The sequence below is a fragment of the Hoplias malabaricus genome, chromosome 1 (assembly GCF_029633855.1).
Source record: "Hoplias malabaricus isolate fHopMal1 chromosome 1, fHopMal1.hap1, whole genome shotgun sequence".
Lineage (NCBI taxonomy): Eukaryota > Metazoa > Chordata > Actinopteri > Characiformes > Erythrinidae > Hoplias > Hoplias malabaricus.
This window is the reverse complement of record NC_089800.1, coordinates 8684274-8711528: the sequence shown is the minus strand read 5'-3', so window position 1 is coordinate 8711528 and position 27255 is coordinate 8684274. Positions and strand designations below refer to the sequence as shown.

Here is a 27255-nt window from a genome sequence, read left to right as displayed (position 1 = left end):
TCACTCATTGTTATATCCATCAGTATCTCTCAGGTACTACAGGTCCAAAGTCGACAGTCAACGTACCAAATTAAAGCTTAAAGTCACTGCTTTTCATTGATTTAATCATTTTATATATAATCCCACTCGATAAATAAGTATTTTTGGTTGAAATATACCTTGCCAGGAAATTGTTATGAAAAAATATTAGTGACATTTGAGTCAATGTGTACATATCATACATCAATCGAACGGTCAGACTCTCAGGATCACGAGGACATGCCCTAAAATGTAGGACTAAGGAATTAAAGCCGAAAGAATAAGATATTCCAAACTTCAGGTTTCTTCACCAATGACAAAACCGCTGCTTCTCGAAGCCTGAAGAGCCCACAAGTGGCTCACACACAAAGTTAGCATCGCTTACCTTGGATAGTCCCCTTCAAAACGAGACTAAATCTGAATCTCTCCGTCAAACCGTCAAGAGTACTGGCCGAAAATAAATTACACACTTTCAAAAAATAGTTAAAATATGATCCCCGTAGAGTTACGCCATGTCACACCTACTCAGGCTCTCAGCTTTCCAACCACATGTCAATCAAGTCTGTAGACCAATCAGGGGCAGAGTTATGGCGATGTGTACCCAAGGAGGATGGACAAACACGCAGAGCGCATACGTTTTCACTGCCCAACAGAGCCAGACACCGCGAAAGAGACTCAAATGGTTCTATTTGGCAGCCACAAGCTCCACAAACAATAATCAAGTCAATAAACATGTTTCAAAGCTTAGATTTCTTTTACTAGTTACATTTCCCCCACTGAGGACATTTAAATGCAGCAGGGGGTGTGGGGGAGGGTGCCTCGCTCTACAGCCAATCAGAGTGCAGCTCTCGCCTTTTAACACGTCAGACATTTAAAGGAACACTGTCCTCTGTGAGAAACAAGTGTAAACATCAGAAATAAACTCAGTTCATCAGAATAAAACACACCATAACTAAGGGTTTTTACTGTTTTGTGAGGGGTAAATGGCCACTTGGTGAGGGACAGGAGACTAGTTTCTCATAGAAAGTAAAGAAAAACACTAAGATGTTGACATTAGGTCTAGACCAGGTATGTACACTGTATTATTGCAGTAAAAGTAATCATTTTCCTTACGGAGAGCTTGGGGTCTAAAGAGACACTTGGAGAGGCCATCTGTCCACTGTCTGCTCCAGCTTCAATAACTTCAGATCAGTAGGAGGTATCAACTCCAAATTTTACCTGATGAAAGTAGACCCCTGGAGACACAAGTTTAAAAAAAAAAAAGTAACAGGACTCACGAACTCTTCAGTTTATAGTCACTAACATTTTTTTCCAAAAATAAGATAAGTGCCTACTTTTTTTTGTAGTTTTCATAAGCTTTTGACTACTTCATATATATTTCAGGACTCTAATTGGTTTCTTTTACACATTTGAAGGGTTTTCTGTAAAAATAAATCATGAAAATGCCTCTAGTTTATTCACTGCCTGAGGAATGGGAATATTGGCTTTACATATCGGCCATTGGCTACTACCGCTGTCTAAATATCAGCATCGGCCATCAAAAAACCCATATCGGTCGATTACTACTTTATAATCATATATTTTTTAAGTCGTATTCGTACAAAACACACACATAACAGACTTTTGTGTCCAAATTTAATTTTTATGTATGAAAGTATATGAGCATGCACACGTTTATTTTTGACAGTAATCTTACTCCATAGGATCACACTCTTGAACGGGTGGCAGTCCATCACAGGACATCACAAACTCACATTTACTCAGACGCTCATGTAGCCATTCACATACACACACCTATAGACGTTTTGAGTAGCCAATCCATCTACCCGACTGTGGGAGGACACTGGAGCATCCAGAGGAAACCCACACACACACAGGGAGAACACACCAAATTCCTCTCAAGTAGTCTCAAATACTCCAATTTTTTACAACAATTAATTTGTTAATTTCTCCAGTTCTAAAGGTTAAAGTAGAAGTTTTTAGATGAGAAAAGCTCCATGTTTCCAGACGTCTCATTATCATGTCCTGGATATTTTTAATCTTTTTATCCAGAATATTTATTCTGATTTTCCATAAAGACTTCTCAACTTTTCCTCTTCTCTTTGATTTAATCTTTAATCAGATTTCTTTTTCTGACACTGACCTTGTGCAGACCTCACAGTGTAAAGTTTGGTTGCTCATCAATTCCAACATTTTAAACCTTTTAGATCTAAAATATCATTGGTGTGGGAGTCAGACATGCTGCAAAACTCACTGAGAAAAAGAGCACTCTTTATTTTTACAGTTTTTTACAGTCATTTACTCCTTGAAGACAGTCGACATTCGGTTGTCATTGATTTTTTAATTAATTTTAAGACAATGTTCTGTGATGTAACCAGGCAGAGTCTGTGCATCTGAAGAAATCTGAACAGTTCAGTAAAGTCCTGCCGCACATTCAAAAGAAAGAGTTTAATTAAGTGTTTCCACAGAGACGGAACAGCATTAAAGTCAGGGCAGTTTCCCACAGTGCTCTGGGGCAGATGTTGCTGGTGGAGGTGATTTGTGGGCATCTCTCTGCGGGGGTCTGTGGGGGGGGGTTGTTCAGATTGTGGCTCATCCATTGGCTGGGCCGTCTGGGTCCTGTAGCTGATTCAGGAACTTAGATGCTCGGGGGATGCAATGAAGTCAGTAAAGTGCGTAGAGTCTCTGTAAATCAGATTGAATTTCAGTCGATATTCATCTCTGTACCATTGTGTGTCCCTGAAGACCTTCAGCTCACACCTCCTTCTGTATCACTTCACTCCAGTAATGATCCTTTCATCATTCCTGCACTCTCTCTCACTCCATTCCTCTTTCACACACACAAACACACACACACACTCACATACACACACACTCACACACACACACACTCACACACACACACACATACACACACACACATACACACACTCACACACACACACACTCACACACACACACACTCACACACACACACATACACACACTCACACACACACACACACACATACACACACTCACTCACACACACATACACACACTCACACACACACACATACACACACACACACCCACATACACTCACATACACACACTCACAGATACACACACACACACACACACACTCACACACACATACACATACACTCACTCACATACACACACTCACACACACACACACACACACACTCACACACACATACACACACTCACACATACACACATACACACACACACTCACACACACACACACACACATCCTTACTGTGTGTAATACAGTATTATTTACATTTTTGGATGGATATTTTGGGTTAAACCTTTAGATTAGCTTTTAGGTTTAAATCTAAGTTTAAACTTCCTGTCTCCCCTCTGGCCAGTCTGTGGTGAGGGGACAGAGTATTGGTGGAGGCTGGACACTGGTGGACGCAGAGGAGACTATTTAAGGTTCCAGAGAACATAAAGGGCTGTGCGTGTCTAGTGCCTTTTTCACACATGAACTCTCACACATGAAGGTCCCAAAGCAGCCGTTCACACCTGCAGTTCATAGCAGCACATACAAGAGAACCACCAGAACATTTCCCTCTCCGTTCTCATATGCACTGACTCAGACTTCATCCAGATTCTTTACCAGGGTGCCAGGAGGACAAAGTCGAATGTTGTGGGTGGTTGCGTTCACACACAGCTCCTCTGGGTAAAGACTTACATACATTTCTTGATTACTGTGTATGAGAGAATTAAAACTGTGGATTAAATATGTGGATATTATATTAAAGTTTAGGATTAATGATGGGAAAGTGTTAAGTAACTTTTGTACATTTGTGAAAAACTTTAATAATTGAATGGAATAACATTTTACTTAATTTTGTGGATAAGATTTTTAGGGTAAAGTTGTCGATTCCAGGTTTAGATTAAGGTTCAGCTCCTGATTGTTACTGAAATTCAGTCCTTTGACCTCTGATCCCTGAACATTTTCTTTAATTAGAGTTAAATTCTCTCACCATGTGGATAAACTCATTACCCACAATCCCATTACCCACAATCCCCCTCTGTAACAAGATTTAGCTCCAAACAAAACCCAGGCCTGAGCACAGTCTCACGACTCTCAGTTACACTCACACACACACACACACACACATACACACACACACACACACACACACAGTGAATAAAGGACTGAAATGTGTGTTCTGGCAGGTCACCGCTTTGAGGATGTTCCGGCTGTGAGGAGACACTTGGTCCGAAAAAGCTCGAAAGGTCTGATGGTCCACGTCAGTAAAGATCATAAAGAACCAAGTCCACGGAACCGCAAACTGGACCGCACCCCACATGAGGTGAGGCCCCAAGAACCTGGGTCCTAGTCCTAGTGTTTATTCTAGATAATTGTTCAGTCTGAATAAAATTTAAAAACACAAAAACAAGGCTTAGTCCCTGAGGGTTAATACTGACCCGAGGCTAGGTTCAGTGCCTGAGAGTTTAGGACTAGGCTCAGTCCCTGATTGATTAATACTGATCCAGACTAGTTTCAGTGCCTGAGGCGTCTAGGACTAGGCTCAGTCTCTGTGGGTTTAATACTAATATGAACAGTTACCACAGTCGTGTTCATGTTTCTAAAGCAGCAGAGTATTCATTAAAAATGAATTAATTACGCTCTCCTTTCACACATTGGGGTAAGGGGTGTTGGTTGGGGGGGGCAGAGAAGAGGGAGAGGTGAACTCTCACAGGTAATAGGACACTCCGCCTGTTCTCTGTTTTATTAATGAGCCCTGGCTCAGGTAGAGCTCGGTTCTGTGAGAATATGGTTCTGTTAGATTTCTCGCAGAGACTCACTCAGCAGCAGAAGGTCAGAACTCTACTCTTTGTATTTTTTTGGCGGGGGGTTGTTTCTGTCTAAAACTTTGTATATTTCAGTGTGTGAGCGGTGGACACAGAGCAGGAGTTTAGGTGTGAAATATCCGATTGTAGAGACTCTACAATTTCTCTCTGGTGTTGGTGAACAGAGTCTGGTGTTGTTCTCCACATCTCTGACACACACCTAGAACTTTATTCCCTCCTCATCCCTGTCACCTCCGCTGTCTATGGAGTGATGAAGATGATGAAGAACAGTGGACATTTCAACCCAATCAGTGTGCATTCCTCACTGCCAGGACTGGGTATTTTTAACCCTTAGATGTCGCTGATCACACCTTGTGACTCACGCTGAACATTTAGAGGAGGATGTCTGGTTCCATTAATACAACAGTGTCCACTGTCCAACATCCTGAGTATCTCTAGGACCAGTTGAATCTCTACATAATTTATTATGGAGATATATCCATATTATTCTTCATTTAATTAAATCAACTTCTGTGAAGACTGAAGCAGTTTTATTGACCACATTTTCTTTTTTCTTTTTTTGTTTAGGTGTTTGTGGAGCTGAATGAATTGATGGTGGATAAGAACCAGGAGCTGCAGTGGAGGGAGACAGCTCGCTGGATTAAGTTTGAGGAAGATGTGGAGGAGGAGACAGAGCGATGGGGAAAACCTCACGTCGCTTCACTGTCCTTCAGAAGCCTTTTAGAACTCCGGAAAACCATTTCGCATGGTCAGAAACTCGCCTTCAGTGCCTTTAAACTGTCTCTCAGGGTCAGAACTCACCTCCAGTGCCTTTAAACTGTCTCTCAGGGTCAGAACTCACCTCCAGTGCCTTTAAACTGTCTCTCAGGGTCAGAACTCACCTCCAGTGCCTTTAAACTGACTCTCAGGGTCAGAACTCACCTCCAGTGCCTTTAAACTGACTCTCAGGGTCGGAAACTCACCTCCAGTGCCTTTAAACTGTCTCTCAGGGTCAGAACTTACCTCCAGTGCCTTTAAACTGTCTCTCAGGGTCAGAAACTCGCCTCCAGTGCCTTTAAACTGTCTCTCAGGGTCAGAAACTCGCCTCCAGTGCCTTTAAACTGTCTCTCAGGGTCAGAACTTACCTCCAGTGCCTTTAAACTGTCTCTCAGGGTCAGAAACTCGCCTCCAGTGCCTTTAAACTGTCTCTCAGGGTCAGAAACTCGCCTCCAGTGCCTTTAAACTGTCTCTCAGGGTCAGAAACTCGCCTCCAGTGCCTTTAAACTGTCTCTCAGGGTCAGAAACTCGCCTCCAGTGCCTTTAAACTGTCTCTCAGGGTCAGAACTCACCTCCAGTGCCTTTAAACTGTCTCTCAGGGTCAGAACTCACCTCCAGTGCCTTTAAACTGTCTCTCAGGGTCAGCAACTCGCCTCCAGTGCCTTTAAACTGTCTCTCAGGGTCAGCAACTCGCCTCCAGTGCCTTTAAACTGTCTCTCAGGGTCAGAGACTCACCTCCAGTGCCTTTAAACTGTCTCTCAGGGTCAGAAACTCGCCTCCAGTGCCTTTAAACTGTCTCTCAGGGTCAGAAACTCGCCTCCAGTGCATTTAAACTGTCTCTCAGGGTCAGAAACTCACCTCCAGTGCCTTTAAACTGTCTCTCAGGGTCAGCAACTCGCCTCCAGTGCCTTTAAACTGTCTCTCAGGGTCAGCAACTCACCTCCAGTGCCTTTAAACTGTCTCTCAGGGTCAGCAACTCGCCTCCAGTGCCTTTAAACTGTCTCTCAGGGTCAGAAACTCACCTCCAGTGCCTTTAAACTGTCTGTCAGGGTCAGAAACTCACCTCCAGTGCATTTAAACTGTCTCTCAGGGTCAGAAACTCACCTCCAGTGCCTTTAAACTGTCTGTCAGGGTCAGAAACTCACCTCCAGTGCATTTAAACTGTCTCTCAGGGTCAGAAACTCACCTCCAGTGCCTTTAAACTGTCTCTCAGGGTCAGAAACTCACCTCCAGTGCCTTTAAACTGTCTGTCAGGGTCAGAAACTCACTTCCAGTGCCTTTAAACTGTCTTTCAGGGTCAGAAACTCGCCTCCAGTGCCTTTAAACTGTCTCTCAGGGTCAGAAACTCACCTCCAGTGCCTTTAAACTGTCTGTCAGGGTCAGAATCTCGCCTCCAGTGCCTTTAAACTGTCTCTCAGGGTCAGAAACTCACCTCCAGTGCCTTTAAACTGTCTCTCAGGGTCAGAAACTCACCTCCAGTGCATTTAAACTGTCTGTCAGGGTCAGAAACTCACCTCCAGTGCCTTTAAACTGTCTCTCAGGGTCAGAAACTCACCTCCAGTGCATTTAAACTGTCTCTCAGGGTCAGAAACTCACCTCCAGTGCCTTTAAACTGTCTGTCAGGGTCAGAAACTCACCTCCAGTGCCTTTAAACTGTCTCTCAGGGTCAGAAACTCGCCTCCAGTGCCTTTAAACTGTCTCTCAGGGTCAGAAACTCGCCTCCAGTGCCTTTAAACTGTCTCTCAGGGTCAGAAACTCGCCTCCAGTGCCTTTAAACTGTCTCTCAGGGTCAGAAACTCGCCTCCAGTGCCTTTAAACTGTCTCTCAGGGTCAGAACTCACCTCCAGTGCCTTTAAACTGTCTCTCAGGGTCAGAACTCACCTCCAGTGCCTTTAAACTGTCTCTCAGGGTCAGAACTCACCTCCAGTGCCTTTAAACTGTCTCTCAGGGTCAGCAACTCGCCTCCAGTGCCTTTAAACTGTCTCTCAGGGTCAGCAACTCGCCTCCAGTGCCTTTAAACTGTCTCTCAGGGTCAGAGACTCACCTCCAGTGCCTTTAAACTGTCTCTCAGGGTCAGAAACTCGCCTCCAGTGCCTTTAAACTGTCTCTCAGGGTCAGAAACTCGCCTCCAGTGCATTTAAACTGTCTCTCAGGGTCAGAAACTCACCTCCAGTGCCTTTAAACTGTCTCTCAGGGTCAGCAACTCGCCTCCAGTGCCTTTAAACTGTCTCTCAGGGTCAGCAACTCACCTCCAGTGCCTTTAAACTGTCTCTCAGGGTCAGCAACTCGCCTCCAGTGCCTTTAAACTGTCTGTCAGGGTCAGAAACTCACCTCCAGTGCCTTTAAACTGTCTGTCAGGGTCAGAAACTCACCTCCAGTGCATTTAAACTGTCTCTCAGGGTCAGAAACTCACCTCCAGTGCCTTTAAACTGTCTGTCAGGGTCAGAAACTCACCTCCAGTGCATTTAAACTGTCTCTCAGGGTCAGAAACTCACCTCCAGTGCCTTTAAACTGTCTCTCAGGGTCAGAAACTCACCTCCAGTGCCTTTAAACTGTCTGTCAGGGTCAGAAACTCACCTCCAGTGCCTTTAAACTGTCTTTCAGGGTCAGAAACTCGCCTCCAGTGCCTTTAAACTGTCTCTCAGGGTCAGAAACTCACCTCCAGTGCCTTTAAACTGTCTGTCAGGGTCAGAATCTCGCCTCCAGTGCCTTTAAACTGTCTCTCAGGGTCAGAAACTCACCTCCAGTGCCTTTAAACTGTCTCTCAGGGTCAGAAACTCACCTCCAGTGCATTTAAACTGTCTGTCAGGGTCAGAAACTCACCTCCAGTGCCTTTAAACTGTCTCTCAGGGTCAGAAACTCACCTCCAGTGCATTTAAACTGTCTCTCAGGGTCAGAAACTCACCTCCAGTGCCTTTAAACTGTCTGTCAGGGTCAGAAACTCACCTCCAGTGCCTTTAAACTGTCTCTCAGGGTCAGAAACTCACCTCCAGTGCCTTTAAACTGTCTCTCAGGGTCAGAAACTCACCTCCAGTGCCTTTAAACTGTCTGTCAGGGTCAGAAACTCACCTCCAGTGCCTTTAAACTGTCTCTCAGGGTCAGAAACTCACCTCCAGTGCCTTTAAACTGTCTGTCAGGGTCAGAAACTCACCTCCAGTGTCTTTAAACTGTCTCTCAGGGTCAGAACTCACCTCCAGTGCCTTTAAACTGTCTCTCAGGGTCAGCAACTCGCCTCCAGTGCCTTTAAACTGTCTTTCAGGGTCAGAACTCACCTCCAGTGCCTTTAAACTGTCTCTCAGGGTCAGAAACTCACCTCCAGTGCCTTTAAACTGTCTGTCAGGGTCAGAAACTCGCCTCCAGTGCCTTTAAACTGTCTCTCAGGGTCAGAACTCACCTCCAGTGCCTTTAAACTGTCTCTCAGGGTCAGCAACTCGCCTCCAGTGCCTTTAAACTGTCTTTCAGGGTCAGAAACTCGCCTCCAGTGCCTTTAAACTGTCTTTCAGGGTCAGAAACTCACCTCCAGTGCCTTTAAACTGTCTGTCAGGGTCAGAAACTCACCTCCAGTGCCTTTAAACTGTCTCTCAGGGTCAGAAACTCGCCTCCAGTGCCTTTAAACTGTCTTTCAGGGTCAGAAACTCACCTCCAGTGCTTTTAAACTGTCTCTCAGGGTCAGAAACTCACCTCCAGTGCCTTTAAACTGTCTTTCAGGGTCAGAAACTCACCTCCAGTGCCTTTAAACTGTCTTTCATGGTCAGAAACTCACCTCCAGTGCCTTTAAACTGTCTTTCAGGGTCAGAAACTCACCTCCAGTGCCTTTAAACTGTCTCTCAGGGTCAGAAACTCACCTCCAGTGCCTTTAAACTGTCTTTCATGGTCAGAAACTCACCTCCAGTGCCTTTAAACTGTCTTTCAGGGTCAGAAACTCGCCTCCAGTGCCTTTAAACTGTCTTTCAGGGTCAGAAACTCGCCTCCAGTGCCTTTAAACTGTCTTTCAGGGTCAGAAACTCACCTCCAGTGCCTTTAAACTGTCTTTCATGGTCAGAAACTCACCTCCAGTGCCTTTAAACTGTCTTTCAGGGACAGAAACTCGCCTCCAGTGCTTTTAAACTGTCTTTCAGGGTCAGAAACTCACCTCCAGTGCCTTTAAACTGTCTTTCATGGTCAGAAACTCACCTCCAGTGCCTTTAAACTGTCTCTCAGGGTCAGAAACTCACCTCCAGTGCTTTTAAACTGTCTCTCAGGGTCAGAAACTCACCTCCAGTGCCTTTAAACTGTCTCTCAGGGTCAGAAACTCGCCTCCAGTGCCTTTAAACTGTCTCTCAAGGTCAGCAACTCGCCTCCAGTGCCTTTAAACTGTCTCTCAGGGTCAGCAACTCGCCTCCAGTGCCTTTAAACTGTCTCTCAGGATCAGAAACTCGCCTCCAGTGCATTTAAACTGTCTCTCAGGGTCAGAAACTCACCTCCAGTGCCTTTAAACTGTCTCTCAGGGTCAGAAACTCACCTCCAGTGCCTTTAAACTGTCTCTCAGGGTCAGAAACTCGCCTCCAGTGCCTTTAAACTGTCTCTCAGGGTCAGAGACTCACCTCCAGTGCCTTTAAACTGTCTCTCAGGGTCAGAAACTCACCTCCAGTGCCTTTAAACTGTCTGTCAGGGTCAGAAACTCACCTCCAGTGCATTTAAACTGTCTCTCAGGGTCAGAACTCACCTCCAGTGCCTTTAAACTGCCTCTCAGGGTCAGAAACTCGCCTCCAGTGCATTTAAACTGTCTCTCAGGGTCAGAAACTCACCTCCAGTGCTTTTAAACTGTCTCTCAGGGTCAGAAACTCGCCTCCAGTGCCTTTAAACTGTCTCTCAGGGTCAGAAACTCACCTCCAGTGCCTTTAAACTGTCTCTCAGGGTCAGAAACTCGCCTCCAGTGCCTTTAAACTGTCTCTCAGGGTCAGAGACTCACCTCCAGTGCCTTTAAACTGTCTCTCAGGGTCAGAAACTCACCTCCAGTGCCTTTAAACTGTCTGTCAGGGTCAGAAACTCACCTCCAGTGCATTTAAACTGTCTCTCAGGGTCAGAACTCACCTCCAGTGCCTTTAAACTGCCTCTCAGGGTCAGAAACTCGCCTCCAGTGCATTTAAACTGTCTCTCAGGGTCAGAAACTCACCTCCAGTGCTTTTAAACTGTCTCTCAGGGTCAGAAACTCGCCTCCAGTGCCTTTAAACTGTCTCTCAGGGTCAGAAACTCACCTCCAGTGCCTTTAAACTGTCTCTCAGGGTCAGAAACTCGCCTCCAGTGCCTTTAAACTGTCTCTCAGGGTCAGAAACTCGCCTCTAGTGCCTTTAAACTGTCTCTCAGGGTCAGAAACTCACCTCCAGTGCATTTAAACTGTCTCTCAGGGTCAGAAACTCACCTCCAGTGCCTTTAAACTGTCTCTCAGGGTCAGAAACTCGCCTCCAGTGCCTTTAAACTGTCTCTCAGGGTCAGAAACTCGCCTCCAGTGCCTTTAAACTGTCTCTCAGGGTCAGAGACTCACCTCCAGTGCCTTTAAACTGTCTCTCAGGGTCAGAAACTCACCTCCAGTGCATTTAAACTGTCTCTCAGGGTCAGAAACTCGCCTCCAGTGCCTTTAAACTGTCTCTCAGGGTCAGAAACTCGCCTCCAGTGCATTTAAACTGTCTCTCAGGGTCAGAAACTCGCCTCTAGTGCCTTTAAACTGTCTCTCAGGGTCAGAAACTCACCTCCAGTGCATTTAAACTGTCTCTCAGGGTCAGAAACTCGCCTCCAGTGCCTTTAAACTGTCTCTCAGGGTCAGAAACTCGCCTCCAGTGCATTTAAACTGTCTCTCAGGGTCAGAAACTCACCTCCAGTGCTTTTAAACTGTCTCTCAGGGTCAGAAACTCGCCTCCAGTGCCTTTAAACTGTCTCTCAGGGTCAGAAACTCACCTCCAGTGCCTTTAAACTGTCTCTCAGGGTCAGAAACTCACCTCCAGTGCATTTAAACTGTCTCTCAGGGTCAGAAACTCACCTCCAGTGCATTTAAACTGTCTCTCAGGGTCAGAACTCACCTCCAGTGCCTTTAAACTGTCTCTCAGGGTCAGCAACTCGCGTCCAGTGCCTTTAAACTGTCTCTCAGGGTCAGAAACTCACCTCCAGTGCCTTTAAACTGTCTGTCAGGGTCAGAAACTCAACTCCAGTGCCTTTAAACTGTCTTTCAGGGTCAGAAAGTCACCTCCAGTGCCTTTAAACTGTCTCTCAGGGTCAGAAACTCACCTCCAGTGCCTTTAAACTGTCTCTCAGGGTCAGAAACTCACCTCCAGTGCCTTTAAACTGTCTGTCAGGGTCAGAAACTCGCCTCCAGTGCCTTTAAACTGTCTGTCAGGGTCAGAAACTCGCCTCCAGTGCCTTTAAACTGTCTGTCAGGGTCAGAAACTCGCCTCCAGTGCCTTTAAACTGTCTCTCAGGGTCAGAAACTCACCTCCAGTGCATTTAAACTGTCTCTCAGGGTCAGAAACTCACCTCCAGTGCCTTTAAACTGTCTTTCAGGGTCAGAAACTCGCCTCCAGTGCCTTTAAACTGTCTTTCAGGGTCAGAAACTCACCTCCAGTGCCTTTAAACTGTCTTTCAGGGTAAGAAACTCGCCTCCAGTGCCTTTAAACTGTCTCTCAGGGTCAGAAACTCGCCTCCAGTGCCTTTAAACTGTCTCTCAGGGTCAGAAACTCGCCTCCAGTGCCTTTAAACTGTCTCTCAGGGTCAGAAACTCACCTCCAGTGCCTTTAAACTGTCTCTCAGGGTCAGAAACTCACCTCCAGTGCATTTAAACTGTCTCTCAGGGTCAGAAACTCACCTCCAGTGCATTTAAACTGTCTCTCAGGGTCAGAACTCACCTCCAGTGCCTTTAAACTGTCTCTCAGGGTCAGCAACTCGCCTCCAGTGCCTTTAAACTGTCTCTCAGGGTCAGAAACTCACCTCCAGTGCCTTTAAACTGTCTCTCAGGGTCAGAAACTCACCTCCAGTGCATTTAAACTGTCTCTCAGGGTCAGAAACTCACCTCCAGTGCCTTTAAACTGTCTGTCAGGGTCAGAAACTCACCTCCAGTGCCTTTAAACTGTCTTTCAGGGTCAGAAAGTCACCTCCAGTGCCTTTAAACTGTCTCTCAGGGTCAGAAACTCACCTCCAGTGCCTTTAAACTGTCTGTCAGGGTCAGAAACTCGCCTCCAGTGCCTTTAAACTGTCTCTCAGGGTCAGAAACTCACCTCCAGTGCCTTTAAACTGTCTGTCAGGGTCAGAAACTCGCCTCCAGTGCCTTTAAACTGTCTGTCAGGGTCAGAAACTCGCCTCCAGTGCCTTTAAACTGTCTGTCAGGGTCAGAAACTCGCCTCCAGTGCCTTTAAACTGTCTCTCAGGGTCAGAAACTCACCTCCAGTGCATTTAAACTGTCTCTCAGGGTCAGAAACTCACCTCCAGTGCCTTTAAACTGTCTTTCAGGGTCAGAAACTCGCCTCCAGTGCCTTTAAACTGTCTTTCAGGGTCAGAAACTCACCTCCAGTGCCTTTAAACTGTCTTTCAGGGTAAGAAACTCGCCTCCAGTGCCTTTAAACTGTCTTTCATGGTCAGAAACTCGCCTCCAGTGCCTTTAAACTGTCTTTCAGGGTCAGAAACTCACCTCCAGTGCCTTTAAACTGTCTTTCAGGGTCAGAAACTCGCCTCCAGTGCCTTTAAACTGTCTTTCAGGGTCAGAAACTCGCCTCCAGTGCCTTTAAACTGTCTCTCAGGGTCAGAAACTCACCTCCAGTGCCTTTAAACTGTCTTTCAGGGTCAGAAACTCGCCTCCAGTGCCTTTAAACTGTCTCTCGGTGTCAGAACTCACCTCCAGTGCCTTTAAACTGTCTCTCAGGGTCGGAAACTCACCTCCAGTGCCTTTAAACTGTCTCTCAGGGTCGGAAACTCACCTCCAGTGTCTTTAAACTGTCTCTCAGGGTCAGAAACTCACCTCCAGTGCCTTTAAACTGTCTTTCAGGGTCAGAAACTCGCCTCCAGTGCCTTTAAACTGTCTCTCAGGGTCAGAGACTCACCTCCAGTGCCTTTAAACTGTCTCTCAGGGTCAGAAACTCACCTCCAGTGCATTTAAACTGTCTCTCAGGGTCAGAAACTCGCCTCCAGTGCCTTTAAACTGTCTCTCAGGGTCAGAAACTCGCCTCCAGTGCATTTAAACTGTCTCTCAGGGTCAGAAACTCGCCTCTAGTGCCTTTAAACTGTCTCTCAGGGTCAGAAACTCACCTCCAGTGCATTTAAACTGTCTCTCAGGGTCAGAAACTCGCCTCCAGTGCCTTTAAACTGTCTCTCAGGGTCAGAAACTCGCCTCCAGTGCATTTAAACTGTCTCTCAGGGTCAGAAACTCACCTCCAGTGCTTTTAAACTGTCTCTCAGGGTCAGAAACTCGCCTCCAGTGCCTTTAAACTGTCTCTCAGGGTCAGAAACTCACCTCCAGTGCCTTTAAACTGTCTCTCAGGGTCAGAAACTCACCTCCAGTGCATTTAAACTGTCTCTCAGGGTCAGAAACTCACCTCCAGTGCATTTAAACTGTCTCTCAGGGTCAGAACTCACCTCCAGTGCCTTTAAACTGTCTCTCAGGGTCAGCAACTCGCGTCCAGTGCCTTTAAACTGTCTCTCAGGGTCAGAAACTCACCTCCAGTGCCTTTAAACTGTCTGTCAGGGTCAGAAACTCAACTCCAGTGCCTTTAAACTGTCTTTCAGGGTCAGAAAGTCACCTCCAGTGCCTTTAAACTGTCTCTCAGGGTCAGAAACTCACCTCCAGTGCCTTTAAACTGTCTCTCAGGGTCAGAAACTCACCTCCAGTGCCTTTAAACTGTCTGTCAGGGTCAGAAACTCGCCTCCAGTGCCTTTAAACTGTCTGTCAGGGTCAGAAACTCGCCTCCAGTGCCTTTAAACTGTCTGTCAGGGTCAGAAACTCGCCTCCAGTGCCTTTAAACTGTCTCTCAGGGTCAGAAACTCACCTCCAGTGCATTTAAACTGTCTCTCAGGGTCAGAAACTCACCTCCAGTGCCTTTAAACTGTCTTTCAGGGTCAGAAACTCGCCTCCAGTGCCTTTAAACTGTCTTTCAGGGTCAGAAACTCACCTCCAGTGCCTTTAAACTGTCTTTCAGGGTAAGAAACTCGCCTCCAGTGCCTTTAAACTGTCTCTCAGGGTCAGAAACTCGCCTCCAGTGCCTTTAAACTGTCTTTCAGGGTCAGAAACTCGCCTCCAGTGCCTTTAAACTGTCTCTCAGGGTCAGAAACTCACCTCCAGTGCCTTTAAACTGTCTTTCAGGGTCAGAAACTCGCCTCCAGTGCCTTTAAACTGTCTCTCGGTGTCAGAAACTCGCCTCCAGTGCATTTAAACTGTCTCTCAGGGTCAGAAACTCACCTCCAGTGCTTTTAAACTGTCTCTCAGGGTCAGAAACTCGCCTCCAGTGCCTTTAAACTGTCTCTCAGGGTCAGAAACTCACCTCCAGTGCCTTTAAACTGTCTCTCAGGGTCAGAAACTCACCTCCAGTGCATTTAAACTGTCTCTCAGGGTCAGAAACTCACCTCCAGTGCATTTAAACTGTCTCTCAGGGTCAGAACTCACCTCCAGTGCCTTTAAACTGTCTCTCAGGGTCAGCAACTCGCCTCCAGTGCCTTTAAACTGTCTCTCAGGGTCAGAAACTCACCTCCAGTGCCTTTAAACTGTCTCTCAGGGTCAGAAACTCACCTCCAGTGCATTTAAACTGTCTCTCAGGGTCAGAAACTCACCTCCAGTGCCTTTAAACTGTCTGTCAGGGTCAGAAACTCACCTCCAGTGCCTTTAAACTGTCTTTCAGGGTCAGAAAGTCACCTCCAGTGCCTTTAAACTGTCTCTCAGGGTCAGAAACTCACCTCCAGTGCCTTTAAACTGTCTGTCAGGGTCAGAAACTCGCCTCCAGTGCCTTTAAACTGTCTCTCAGGGTCAGAAACTCACCTCCAGTGCCTTTAAACTGTCTGTCAGGGTCAGAAATTCGCCTCCAGTGCCTTTAAACTGTCTGTCAGGGTCAGAAACTCGCCTCCAGTGCCTTTAAACTGTCTGTCAGGGTCAGAAACTCGCCTCCAGTGCCTTTAAACTGTCTCTCAGGGTCAGAAACTCACCTCCAGTGCATTTAAACTGTCTCTCAGGGTCAGAAACTCACCTCCAGTGCCTTTAAACTGTCTTTCAGGGTCAGAAACTCGCCTCCAGTGCCTTTAAACTGTCTTTCAGGGTCAGAAACTCACCTCCAGTGCCTTTAAACTGTCTTTCAGGGTAAGAAACTCGCCTCCAGTGCCTTTAAACTGTCTTTCATGGTCAGAAACTCGCCTCCAGTGCCTTTAAACTGTCTTTCAGGGTCAGAAACTCACCTCCAGTGCCTTTAAACTGTCTTTCAGGGTCAGAAACTCGCCTCCAGTGCCTTTAAACTGTCTTTCAGGGTCAGAAACTCGCCTCCAGTGCCTTTAAACTGTCTCTCAGGGTCAGAAACTCACCTCCAGTGCCTTTAAACTGTCTTTCAGGGTCAGAAACTCGCCTCCAGTGCCTTTAAACTGTCTCTCGGTGTCAGAACTCACCTCCAGTGCCTTTAAACTGTCTCTCAGGGTCGGAAACTCACCTCCAGTGCCTTTAAACTGTCTCTCAGGGTCGGAAACTCACCTCCAGTGTCTTTAAACTGTCTCTCAGGGTCAGAAACTCGCCTCCAGTGCCTTTAAACTGTCTCTTAGGGTCAGAACTCACCTCCAGTGCATTTAAACTGTCTCTCAGGGTCGGAAACTCACCTCCAGTGCCTTTAAACTGTCTCTCAGGGTCGGAAACTCACCTCCAGTGTCTTTAAACTGTCTCTCAGGGTCAGAAACTCGCCTCCAGTGCCTTTAAACTGTCTCTCAGGGTCAGAACTCACCTCCAGTGCCTTTAAACTGTCTCTCAGGGTCGGAAACTCACTCCAGTGCCTTTAAACTGTCTCTTAGGGTCGGAAACTCACCTCCAGTGCATTTAAACTGTCTCTCAGGGTCAGAAACTCACCTCCAGTGCCTTTAAACTGTCTCTCAGGGTCAGATACTCGCCTCCAGTGCATTTAAACTGTCTCTCAGGGTCAGAAACTCACCTCCAGTGCCTTTAAACTGTCTCTCAGGGTCAGAAACTCGCCTCCAGTGCCTTTAAACTGTCTTTCAGGGTCAGAAACTCACCTCCAGTGCTTTTAAACTGTCTCTCAGGTCAGAAACTCACCTCCAGTGCCTTTAAACTGTCTTTCAGGGTCAGAAACTCACCTCCAGTGCCTTTAAACTGTCTTTCATGGTCAGAAACTCACCTCCAGTGCCTTTAAACTGTCTTTCAGGGTCAGAAACTCACCTCCAGTGCCTTTAAACTGTCTCTCAGGGTCAGAAACTCACCTCCAGTGCCTTTAAACTGTCTTTCATGGTCAGAAACTCACCTCCAGTGCCTTTAAACTGTCTTTCAGGGTCAGAAACTCGCCTCCAGTGCCTTTAAACTGTCTTTCAGGGTCAGAAACTCGCCTCCAGTGCCTTTAAACTGTCTTTCAGGGTCAGAAACTCACCTCCAGTGCCTTTAAACTGTCTTTCATGGTCAGAAACTCCACCTCCAGTGCCTTTAAACTGTCTTTCAGGGTCAGAAACTCACCTCCAGTGCCTTTAAACTGTCTTTCATGGTCAGAAACTCACCTCCAGTGCCTTTAAACTGTCTCTCAGGGTCAGAAACTCACCTCCAGTGCTTTTAAACTGTCTCTCAGGGTCAGAAACTCACCTCCAGTGCCTTTAAACTGTCTCTCAGGGTCAGAAACTCGCCTCCAGTGCCTTTAAACTGTCTCTCAGGGTCAGCAACTCGCCTCCAGTGCCTTTAAACTGTCTCTCAGGGTCAGCAACTCGCCTCCAGTGCATTTAAACTGTCTCTCAGGGTCAGAAACTCGCCTCCAGTGCCTTTAAACTGTCTCTCAGGGTCAGAAACTCACCTCCAGTGCCTTTAAACTGTCTCTCAGGGTCAGAAACTCACCTCCAGTGCATTTAAACTGTCTCTCAGGGTCAGAAACTCACCTCCAGTGCATTTAAACTGTCTCTCAGGGTCAGAACTCACCTCCAGTGCCTTTAAACTGTCTCTCAGGGTCAGCAACTCGCCTCCAGTGCCTTTAAACTGTCTGTCAGGGTCAGAAACTCACCTCCAGTGCCTTTAAACTGTCTCTCAGGGTCAGAAACTCACCTCCAGTGCATTTTAACTGTCTCTCAGGGTCAGAAACTCACCTCCAGTGCCTTTAAACTGTCTTTCAGGGTCAGAAACTCGCCTCCAGTGCCTTTAAACTGTCTTTCAGGTAAGAAACTCGCCTCCAGTGCCTTTAAACTGTCTTCATGGTCAGAAACTCGCCTCCAGTGCCTTTAAACTGTCTTTCAGGGTCAGAAACTCACCTCCAGTGCCTTTAAACTGTCTTTCAGGGTCAGAAACTCGCCTCAGTGCCTTTAAACTGTCTTTCAGGGTCAGAACTCGCCTCCAGTGCCTTTAAACTGTCTCTCAGGGTCAGAAACTCACCTCCAGTGCCTTTAAACTGTCTTTCAGGGTCAGAAACTCGCCTCCAGTGCCTTTAAACTGTCTCTCGGTGTCAGAACTCACCTCCAGTGCCTTTAAACTGTCTCTCAGGGTCGGAAACTCACCTCCAGTGCCTTTAAACTATCTCTCAGGGTCAGAAACTCGCCTCCAGTGCCTTTAAACTGTCTCTCAGGGTCAGAACTCACCTCCAGTGCATTTAAACTGTCTCTCAGGGTCGGAAACTCACCTCCAGTGCCTTTAAACTGTCTCTCAGGGTCGGAAACTCACCTCCAGTGTCTTAAACTGTCTCTCAGGGTCAGAAACTCGCCTCCAGTGCCTTTAAACTGTCTCTCAGGGTCAGAAACTCACCCTCCAGTGCCTTTAAACTGTCTCTCAGGGTCAGAACTCACCTCCAGTGCCTTTAAACTGTCTCTCAGGGTCAGCAACTCGCCTCCAGTGCCTTTAAACTGTCTCTCAGGGTCAGAAACTCACCTCCAGTGCCTTTAAACTGTCTCTCAGGGTCAGAAACTCACCTCCAGTGCATTTAAACTGTCTCTCAGGGTCAGAAACTCACCTCCAGTGCCTTTAAACTGTCTGTCAGGGTCAGAAAGTCACCTCCAGTGCCTTTAAACTGTCTTTCAGGGTCAGAAAGTCACCTCCAGTGCCTTTAAACTGTCTGTCAGGGTCAGAAACTCACCTCCAGTGCCTTTAAACTGTCTGTCAGGGTCAGAAACTCACCTCCAGTGCCTTTAAACTGTCTTTCAGGGTCAGAAACTCACCTCCAGTGCCTTTAAACTGTCTGTCAGGGTCAGAAACTCGCCTCCAGTGCCTTTAAACTGTCTGTCAGGGTCAGAAACTCGCCTCCAGTGCCTTTAAACTGTCTGTCAGGGTCAGAAACTCGCCTCCAGTGCCTTTAAACTGTCTCTCAGGGTCAGAAACTCACCTCCAGTGCATTTAAACTGTCTCTCAGGGTCAGAAACTCACCTCCAGTGCCTTTAAACTGTCTTTCAGGGTCAGAAACTCGCCTCCAGTGCCTTTAAACTGTCTTTCAGGGTCAGAAACTCACCTCCAGTGCCTTTAAACTGTCTTTCAGGGTAAGAAACTCGCCTCCAGTGCCTTTAAACTGTCTCTCAGGGTCAGAAACTCGCGTCCAGTGCCTTTAAACTGTCTTTCAGGGTCAGAAACTCGCCTCCAGTGCCTTTAAACTGTCTCTCAGGGTCAGAAACTCACCTCCAGTGCCTTTAAACTGTCTTTCAGGGTCAGAAACTCGCCTCCAGTGCCTTTAAACTGTCTCTCGGTGTCAGAAACTCGCCTCCAGTGCATTTAAACTGTCTCTCAGGGTCAGAAACTCACCTCCAGTGCTTTTAAACTGTCTCTCAGGGTCAGAAACTCGCCTCCAGTGCCTTTAAACTGTCTCTCAGGGTCAGAAACTCACCTCCAGTGCCTTTAAACTGTCTCTCAGGGTCAGAAACTCACCTCCAGTGCATTTAAACTGTCTCTCAGGGTCAGAAACTCACCTCCAGTGCATTTAAACTGTCTCTCAGGGTCAGAACTCACCTCCAGTGCCTTTAAACTGTCTCTCAGGGTCAGCAACTCGCCTCCAGTGCCTTTAAACTGTCTCTCAGGGTCAGAAACTCACCTCCAGTGCCTTTAAACTGTCTCTCAGGGTCAGAAACTCACCTCCAGTGCATTTAAACTGTCTCTCAGGGTCAGAAACTCACCTCCAGTGCCTTTAAACTGTCTGTCAGGGTCAGAAACTCACCTCCAGTGCCTTTAAACTGTCTTTCAGGGTCAGAAAGTCACCTCCAGTGCCTTTAAACTGTCTCTCAGGGTCAGAAACTCACCTCCAGTGCCTTTAAACTGTCTGTCAGGGTCAGAAACTCGCCTCCAGTGCCTTTAAACTGTCTCTCAGGGTCAGAAACTCACCTCCAGTGCCTTTAAACTGTCTGTCAGGGTCAGAAACTCGCCTCCAGTGCCTTTAAACTGTCTGTCAGGGTCAGAAACTCGCCTCCAGTGCCTTTAAACTGTCTGTCAGGGTCAGAAACTCGCCTCCAGTGCCTTTAAACTGTCTCTCAGGGTCAGAAACTCACCTCCAGTGCATTTAAACTGTCTCTCAGGGTCAGAAACTCACCTCCAGTGCCTTTAAACTGTCTTTCAGGGTCAGAAACTCGCCTCCAGTGCCTTTAAACTGTCTTTCAGGGTAAGAAACTCGCCTCCAGTGCCTTTAAACTGTCTTTCATGGTCAGAAACTCGCCTCCAGTGCCTTTAAACTGTCTTTCAGGGTCAGAAACTCACCTCCAGTGCCTTTAAACTGTCTTTCAGGGTCAGAAACTCGCCTCCAGTGCCTTTAAACTGTCTTTCAGGGTCAGAAACTCGCCTCCAGTGCCTTTAAACTGTCTCTCAGGGTCAGAAACTCACCTCCAGTGCCTTTAAACTGTCTTTCAGGGTCAGAAACTCGCCTCCAGTGCCTTTAAACTGTCTCTCGGTGTCAGAACTCACCTCCAGTGCCTTTAAACTGTCTCTCAGGGTCGGAAACTCACCTCCAGTGCCTTTAAACTATCTCTCAGGGTCGGAAACTCACCTCCAGTGTCTTTAAACTGTCTCTCAGGGTCAGAAACTCGCCTCCAGTGCCTTTAAACTGTCTCTCAGGGTCAGAACTCACCTCCAGTGCATTTAAACTGTCTCTCAGGGTCGGAAACTCACCTCCAGTGCCTTTAAACTGTCTCTCAGGGTCGGAAACTCACCTCCAGTGTCTTTAAACTGTCTCTCAGGGTCAGAAACTCGCCTCCAGTGCCTTTAAACTGTCTCTCAGGGTCAGAACTCACCTCCAGTGCCTTTAAACTGTCTCTCAGGGTCGGAAACTCACCTCCAGTGCCTTTAAACTGTCTCTCAGGGTCGGAAACTCGCCTCCAGTGCCTTTAAACTGTCTCTCAGGGTCAGATACTCGCCTCCAGTGCATTTAAACTGTCTCTCAGGGTCAGAAACTCACCTCCAGTGCATTTAAACTGTCTTTCAGGGTCAGAAACTCACCTCCAGTGCCTTTAAACTGTCTGTCAGGGTCAGAAACTTGCCTCCAGTGCCTTTAAACTATCTCTCAGGGTCAGAAACTCGCCTCCAGTGCCTTTAAACTATCTCTCAGGGTCAGAGACTCACCTCCAGTGCCTTTAAACTGTCTCTCAGGGTCAGAGACTCACCTCCAGTGCCTTTAAACTGTCTGTCAGAGTTAGAAACTCACATCCAGTGCCTTTAAACTGTCTCTCAGGGTCGGAAACTCACATCCAGTGCCTTTAAACTGTCTCTCAGGGTCAGAAACTCACCTCCAGTGCCTTTAAACTGTCTCTCAGGGTCAGATACTCGCCTCCAGTGCATTTAAACTGTCTCTCAGGGTCAGAAACTCACCTCCAGTGCATTTAAACTGTCTTTCAGGGTCAGAAACTCACCTCCAGTGCCTTTAAACTGTCTGTCAGGGTCAGAAACTTGCCTCCAGTGCCTTTAAACTATCTCTCAGGGTCAGAAACTCGCCTCCAGTGCCTTTAAACTATCTCTCAGGGTCAGAGACTCACCTCCAGTGCCTTTAAACTGTCTCTCAGGGTCAGAGACTCACCTCCAGTGCCTTTAAACTGTCTGTCAGAGTTAGAAACTCACATCCAGTGCCTTTAAACTGTCTCTCAGGGTCGGAAACTCGCCTCCAGGGCCTTTAAACTGTCTGTCAGGGTCGGAAACTCACCTCCAGTGCCTTTAAACTGTCTCTCAGTGTCAGAAACTCACCTCCAGTGCCTTTAAACTGTCTCTCAGGGTCAGAACTCACCTCCAGTGCCTTTAAACTGTCTCTCAGGGTCGGAAACTCACCTCCAGTGCCTTTAAACTGTCTCTCAGGGTCGGAAACTCACCTCCAGTGCCTTTAAACTGTCTCTTAGGGTCGGAAACTCACCTCCAGTGCATTTAAACTGTCTCTCAGGGTCAGAAACTCACCTCCAGTGCCTTTAAACTGTCTCTCAGGGTCGGAAACTCACCTCCAGTGCCTTTAAACTGTCTCTCAGGGTCGGAAACTCACCTCCAGTGCCTTTAAACTGTCTCTCAGGGTCGGAAACTCACCTCCAGTGCCTTTAAACTGTCTCTCAGGGTCGGAAACTCACCTCCAGTGCCTTTAAACTGTCTCTTAGGGTCGGAAACTCACCTCCAGTGCCTTTAAACTGTCTCTCAGGGTCAGAAACTCGCCTCCAGTGCATTTAAACTGTCTCTCAGGGTCAGAAACTCACCTCCAGTGCCTTTAAACTGTCTCTCAGGGTCAGAAACTCACCTCCAGTGCCTTTAAACTGTCTCTCAGGGCCAGAAACTCACCTCCAGTGCATTTAAACTGTCTCTCAGGGTCAGAAACTCGCCTCCAGTGCCTTTAAATTGTCTTTCAGGGTCAGAAACTCGCCTCCAGTGCCTTTAAACTGTCTTTCAGGGTCAGAAACTCACCTCCAGTGCATTTAAACTGCCTCTCAGGGTCAGAAACTCGCCTCCAGTGCCTTTAAACTGTCTGTCAGGGTCAGAAACTCACCTCCAGTGCCTTTAAACTGTCTGTCAGGGTCAGAAACTCGCCTCCAGTGCCTTTAAACTATCTCTCAGGGTCAGAAACTCGCCTCCAGTGCCTTTAAACTATCTCTCAGGGTCAGAGACTCACCTCCAGTGCCTTTAAACTGTCTCTCAGGGTCAGAGACTCACCTTCAGTGCCTTTAAACTGTCTGTCAGGGTCAGAAACTCACCTCCAGTGCCTTTAAACTGTCTGTCAGGGTCAGAAACTCGCCTCCAGTGCCTTTAAACTGTCTCTCAGGGTCAGAAACTCGCCTCCAGTGCCTTTAAACTATCTCTCAGGGTCAGAGACTCACCTCCAGTGCCTTTAAACTGTCTCTCAGGGTCAGAGACTCACCTTCAGTGCCTTTAAACTGTCTGTCAGGGTCAGAAACTCACGTCCAGTGCCTTTAAACTATCTCTCAGGGTCAGAAACTCACCTCCAGTGCCTTTAAACTGTCTCTCAGGGTCAGAGACTCACCTCCAGTGCCTTTAAACTGTCTCTCAGGGTCAGAACTCACCTCCAGTGCCTTTAAACTGTCTCTCAGGGTCGGAAACTCACCTCCAGTGCCTTTAAACTGTCTCTCAGGGTCGGAAACTCACCTCCAGTGCCTTTAAACTGTCTCTTAGGGTCGGAAACTCACCTCCAGTGCATTTAAACTGTCTCTCAGGGTCGGAAACTCACCTCCAGTGCCTTTAAACTGTCTCTCAGGGTCAGATACTCGCCTCCAGTGCATTTAAACTGTCTCTCAGGGTCAGAAACTCACCTCCAGTGCATTTAAACTGTCTTTCAGGGTCAGAAACTCACCTCCAGTGCCTTTAAACTGTCTGTCAGGGTCAGAAACTTGCCTCCAGTGCCTTTAAACTATCTCTCAGGGTCAGAAACTCGCCTCCAGTGCCTTTAAACTATCTCTCAGGGTCAGAGACTCACCTCCAGTGCCTTTAAACTGTCTCTCAGGGTCAGAGACTCACCTCCAGTGCCTTTAAACTGTCTGTCAGAGTTAGAAACTCACATCCAGTGCCTTTAAACTGTCTCTCAGGGTCGGAAACTCGCCTCCAGGGCCTTTAAACTGTCTGTCAGGGTCGGAAACTCACCTCCAGTGCCTTTAAACTGTCTCTCAGTGTCAGAAACTCACCTCCAGTGCCTTTAAACTGTCTCTCAGGGTCAGAACTCACCTCCAGTGCCTTTAAACTGTCTCTCAGGGTCGGAAACTCACCTCCAGTGCCTTTAAACTGTCTCTCAGGGTCGGAAACTCACCTCCAGTGCCTTTAAACTGTCTCTTAGGGTCGGAAACTCACCTCCAGTGCATTTAAACTGTCTCTCAGGGTCAGAAACTCACCTCCAGTGCCTTTAAACTGTCTCTCAGGGTCGGAAACTCACCTCCAGTGCCTTTAAACTGTCTCTTAGGGTCGGAAACTCACCTCCAGTGCCTTTAAACTGTCTCTCAGGGTCGGAAACTCACCTCCAGTGCCTTTAAACTGTCTCTCAGGGTCGGAAACTCACCTCCAGTGCCTTTAAACTGTCTCTTAGGGTCGGAAACTCACCTCCAGTGCCTTTAAACTGTCTCTCAGGGTCAGAAACTCGCCTCCAGTGCATTTAAACTGTCTCTCAGGGTCGGAAACTCACCTCCAGTGCCTTTAAACTGTCTCTCAGGGTCAGATACTCGCCTCCAGTGCATTTAAACTGTCTCTCAGGGTCAGAAACTCACCTCCAGTGCATTTAAACTGTCTTTCAGGGTCAGAAACTCACCTCCAGTGCCTTTAAACTGTCTGTCAGGGTCAGAAACTTGCCTCCAGTGCCTTTAAACTATCTCTCAGGGTCAGAAACTCGCCTCCAGTGCCTTTAAACTATCTCTCAGGGTCAGAGACTCACCTCCAGTGCCTTTAAACTGTCTCTCAGGGTCAGAGACTCACCTCCAGTGCCTTTAAACTGTCTGTCAGAGTTAGAAACTCACATCCAGTGCCTTTAAACTGTCTCTCAGGGTCGGAAACTCGCCTCCAGGGCCTTTAAACTGTCTGTCAGGGTCGGAAACTCACCTCCAGTGCCTTTAAACTGTCTCTCAGTGTCAGAAACTCACCTCCAGTGCCTTTTAACTGTCTCTCAGGGTCAGAACTCACCTCCAGTGCCTTTAAACTGTCTCTCAGGGTCGGAAACTCACCTCCAGTGCCTTTAAACTGTCTCTCAGGGTCGGAAACTCACCTCCAGTGCCTTTAAACTGTCTCTTAGGGTCGGAAACTCACCTCCAGTGCATTTAAACTGTCTCTCAGGGTCAGAAACTCACCTCCAGTGCCTTTAAACTGTCTCTCAGGGTCGGAAACTCACCTCCAGTGCCTTTAAACTGTCTCTTAGGGTCGGAAACTCACCTCCAGTGCCTTTAAACTGTCTCTCAGGGTCGGAAACTCACCTCCAGTGCCTTTAAACTGTCTCTCAGGGTCGGAAACTCACCTCCAGTGCCTTTAAACTGTCTCTTAGGGTCGGAAACTCACCTCCAGTGCCTTTAAACTGTCTCTCAGGGTCAGAAACTCGCCTCCAGTGCATTTAAACTGTCTCTCAGGGTCAGAAACTCACCTCCAGTGCCTTTAAACTGTCTCTCAGGGTCAGAAACTCACCTCCAGTGCCTTTAAACTGTCTCTCAGGGCCAGAAACTCACCTCCAGTGCATTTAAACTGTCTCTCAGGGTCAGAAACTCACCTCCAGTGCCTTTAAATTGTCTTTCAGGGTCAGAAACTCGCCTCCAGTGCCTTTAAACTGTCTTTCAGGGTCAGAAACTCACCTCCAGTGCATTTAAACTGCCTCTCAGGGTCAGAAACTCGCCTCCAGTGCCTTTAAACTGTCTCTCAGGGTCGGAAACTCACCTCCAGTGCCTTTAAACTGTCTCTCAGGGTCAGATACTCGCCTCCAGTGCATTTAAACTGTCTCTCAGGGTCAGAAACTCACCTCCAGTGCATTTAAACTGTCTTTCAGGGTCAGAAACTCACCTCCAGTGCCTTTAAACTGTCTGTCAGGGTCAGAAACTTGCCTCCAGTGCCTTTAAACTATCTCTCAGGGTCAGAAACTCGCCTCCAGTGCCTTTAAACTATCTCTCAGGGTCAGAGACTCACCTCCAGTGCCTTTAAACTGTCTCTCAGGGTCAGAGACTCACCTCCAGTGCCTTTAAACTGTCTGTCAGAGTTAGAAACTCACATCCAGTGCCTTTAAACTGTCTCTCAGGGTCGGAAACTCGCCTCCAGGGCCTTTAAACTGTCTGTCAGGGTCGGAAACTCACCTCCAGTGCCTTTAAACTGTCTCTCAGTGTCAGAAACTCACCTCCAGTGCCTTTAAACTGTCTCTCAGGGTCAGAACTCACCTCCAGTGCCTTTAAACTGTCTCTCAGGGTCGGAAACTCACCTCCAGTGCCTTTAAACTGTCTCTCAGGGTCGGAAACTCACCTCCAGTGCCTTTAAACTGTCTCTTAGGGTCGGAAACTCACCTCCAGTGCATTTAAACTGTCTCTCAGGGTCAGAAACTCACCTCCAGTGCCTTTAAACTGTCTCTCAGGGTCGGAAACTCACCTCCAGTGCCTTTAAACTGTCTCTTAGGGTCGGAAACTCACCTCCAGTGCCTTTAAACTGTCTCTCAGGGTCGGAAACTCACCTCCAGTGCCTTTAAACTGTCTCTCAGGGTCGGAAACTCACCTCCAGTGCCTTTAAACTGTCTCTTAGGGTCGGAAACTCACCTCCAGTGCCTTTAAACTGTCTCTCAGGGTCAGAAACTCACCTCCAGTGCATTTAAACTGTCTCTCAGGGTCGGAAACTCACCTCCAGTGCCTTTAAACTGTCTCTCAGGGTCAGATACTCGCCTCCAGTGCATTTAAACTGTCTCTCAGGGTCAGAAACTCACCTCCAGTGCATTTAAACTGTCTTTCAGGGTCAGAAACTCACCTCCAGTGCCTTTAAACTGTCTGTCAGGGTCAGAAACTTGCCTCCAGTGCCTTTAAACTATCTCTCAGGGTCAGAAACTCGCCTCCAGTGCCTTTAAACTATCTCTCAGGGTCAGAGACTCACCTCCAGTGCCTTTAAACTGTCTCTCAGGGTCAGAGACTCACCTCCAGTGCCTTTAAACTGTCTGTCAGAGTTAGAAACTCACATCCAGTGCCTTTAAACTGTCTCTCAGGGTCGGAAACTCGCCTCCAGGGCCTTTAAACTGTCTGTCAGGGTCGGAAACTCACCTCCAGTGCCTTTAAACTGTCTCTCAGTGTCAGAAACTCACCTCCAGTGCCTTTTAACTGTCTCTCAGGGTCAGAACTCACCTCCAGTGCCTTTAAACTGTCTCTCAGGGTCGGAAACTCACCTCCAGTGCCTTTAAACTGTCTCTCAGGGTCGGAAACTCACCTCCAGTGCCTTTAAACTGTCTCTTAGGGTCGGAAACTCACCTCCAGTGCATTTAAACTGTCTCTCAGGGTCAGAAACTCACCTCCAGTGCCTTTAAACTGTCTCTCAGGGTCGGAAACTCACCTCCAGTGCCTTTAAACTGTCTCTTAGGGTCGGAAACT

At 47.4% G+C, this 27255-nt stretch overlaps 1 protein-coding gene across 1 annotated transcript in view; it reads left to right on the top strand.

The window, feature by feature from the left end:
* LOC136701591 (anion exchange protein 2-like) overlaps positions 1-27255 on the top strand; it is an 83927-nt gene that overhangs the window by 15775 nt on the left and 40897 nt on the right. Inside the window, exons 8-9 of the mRNA XM_066676207.1 lie at positions 4213-4349; positions 5419-5599. Coding sequence (XP_066532304.1) covers positions 4213-4349; positions 5419-5599 — 318 coding nt within the window. The remainder of the gene's footprint in view (positions 1-4212; positions 4350-5418; positions 5600-27255) is intronic.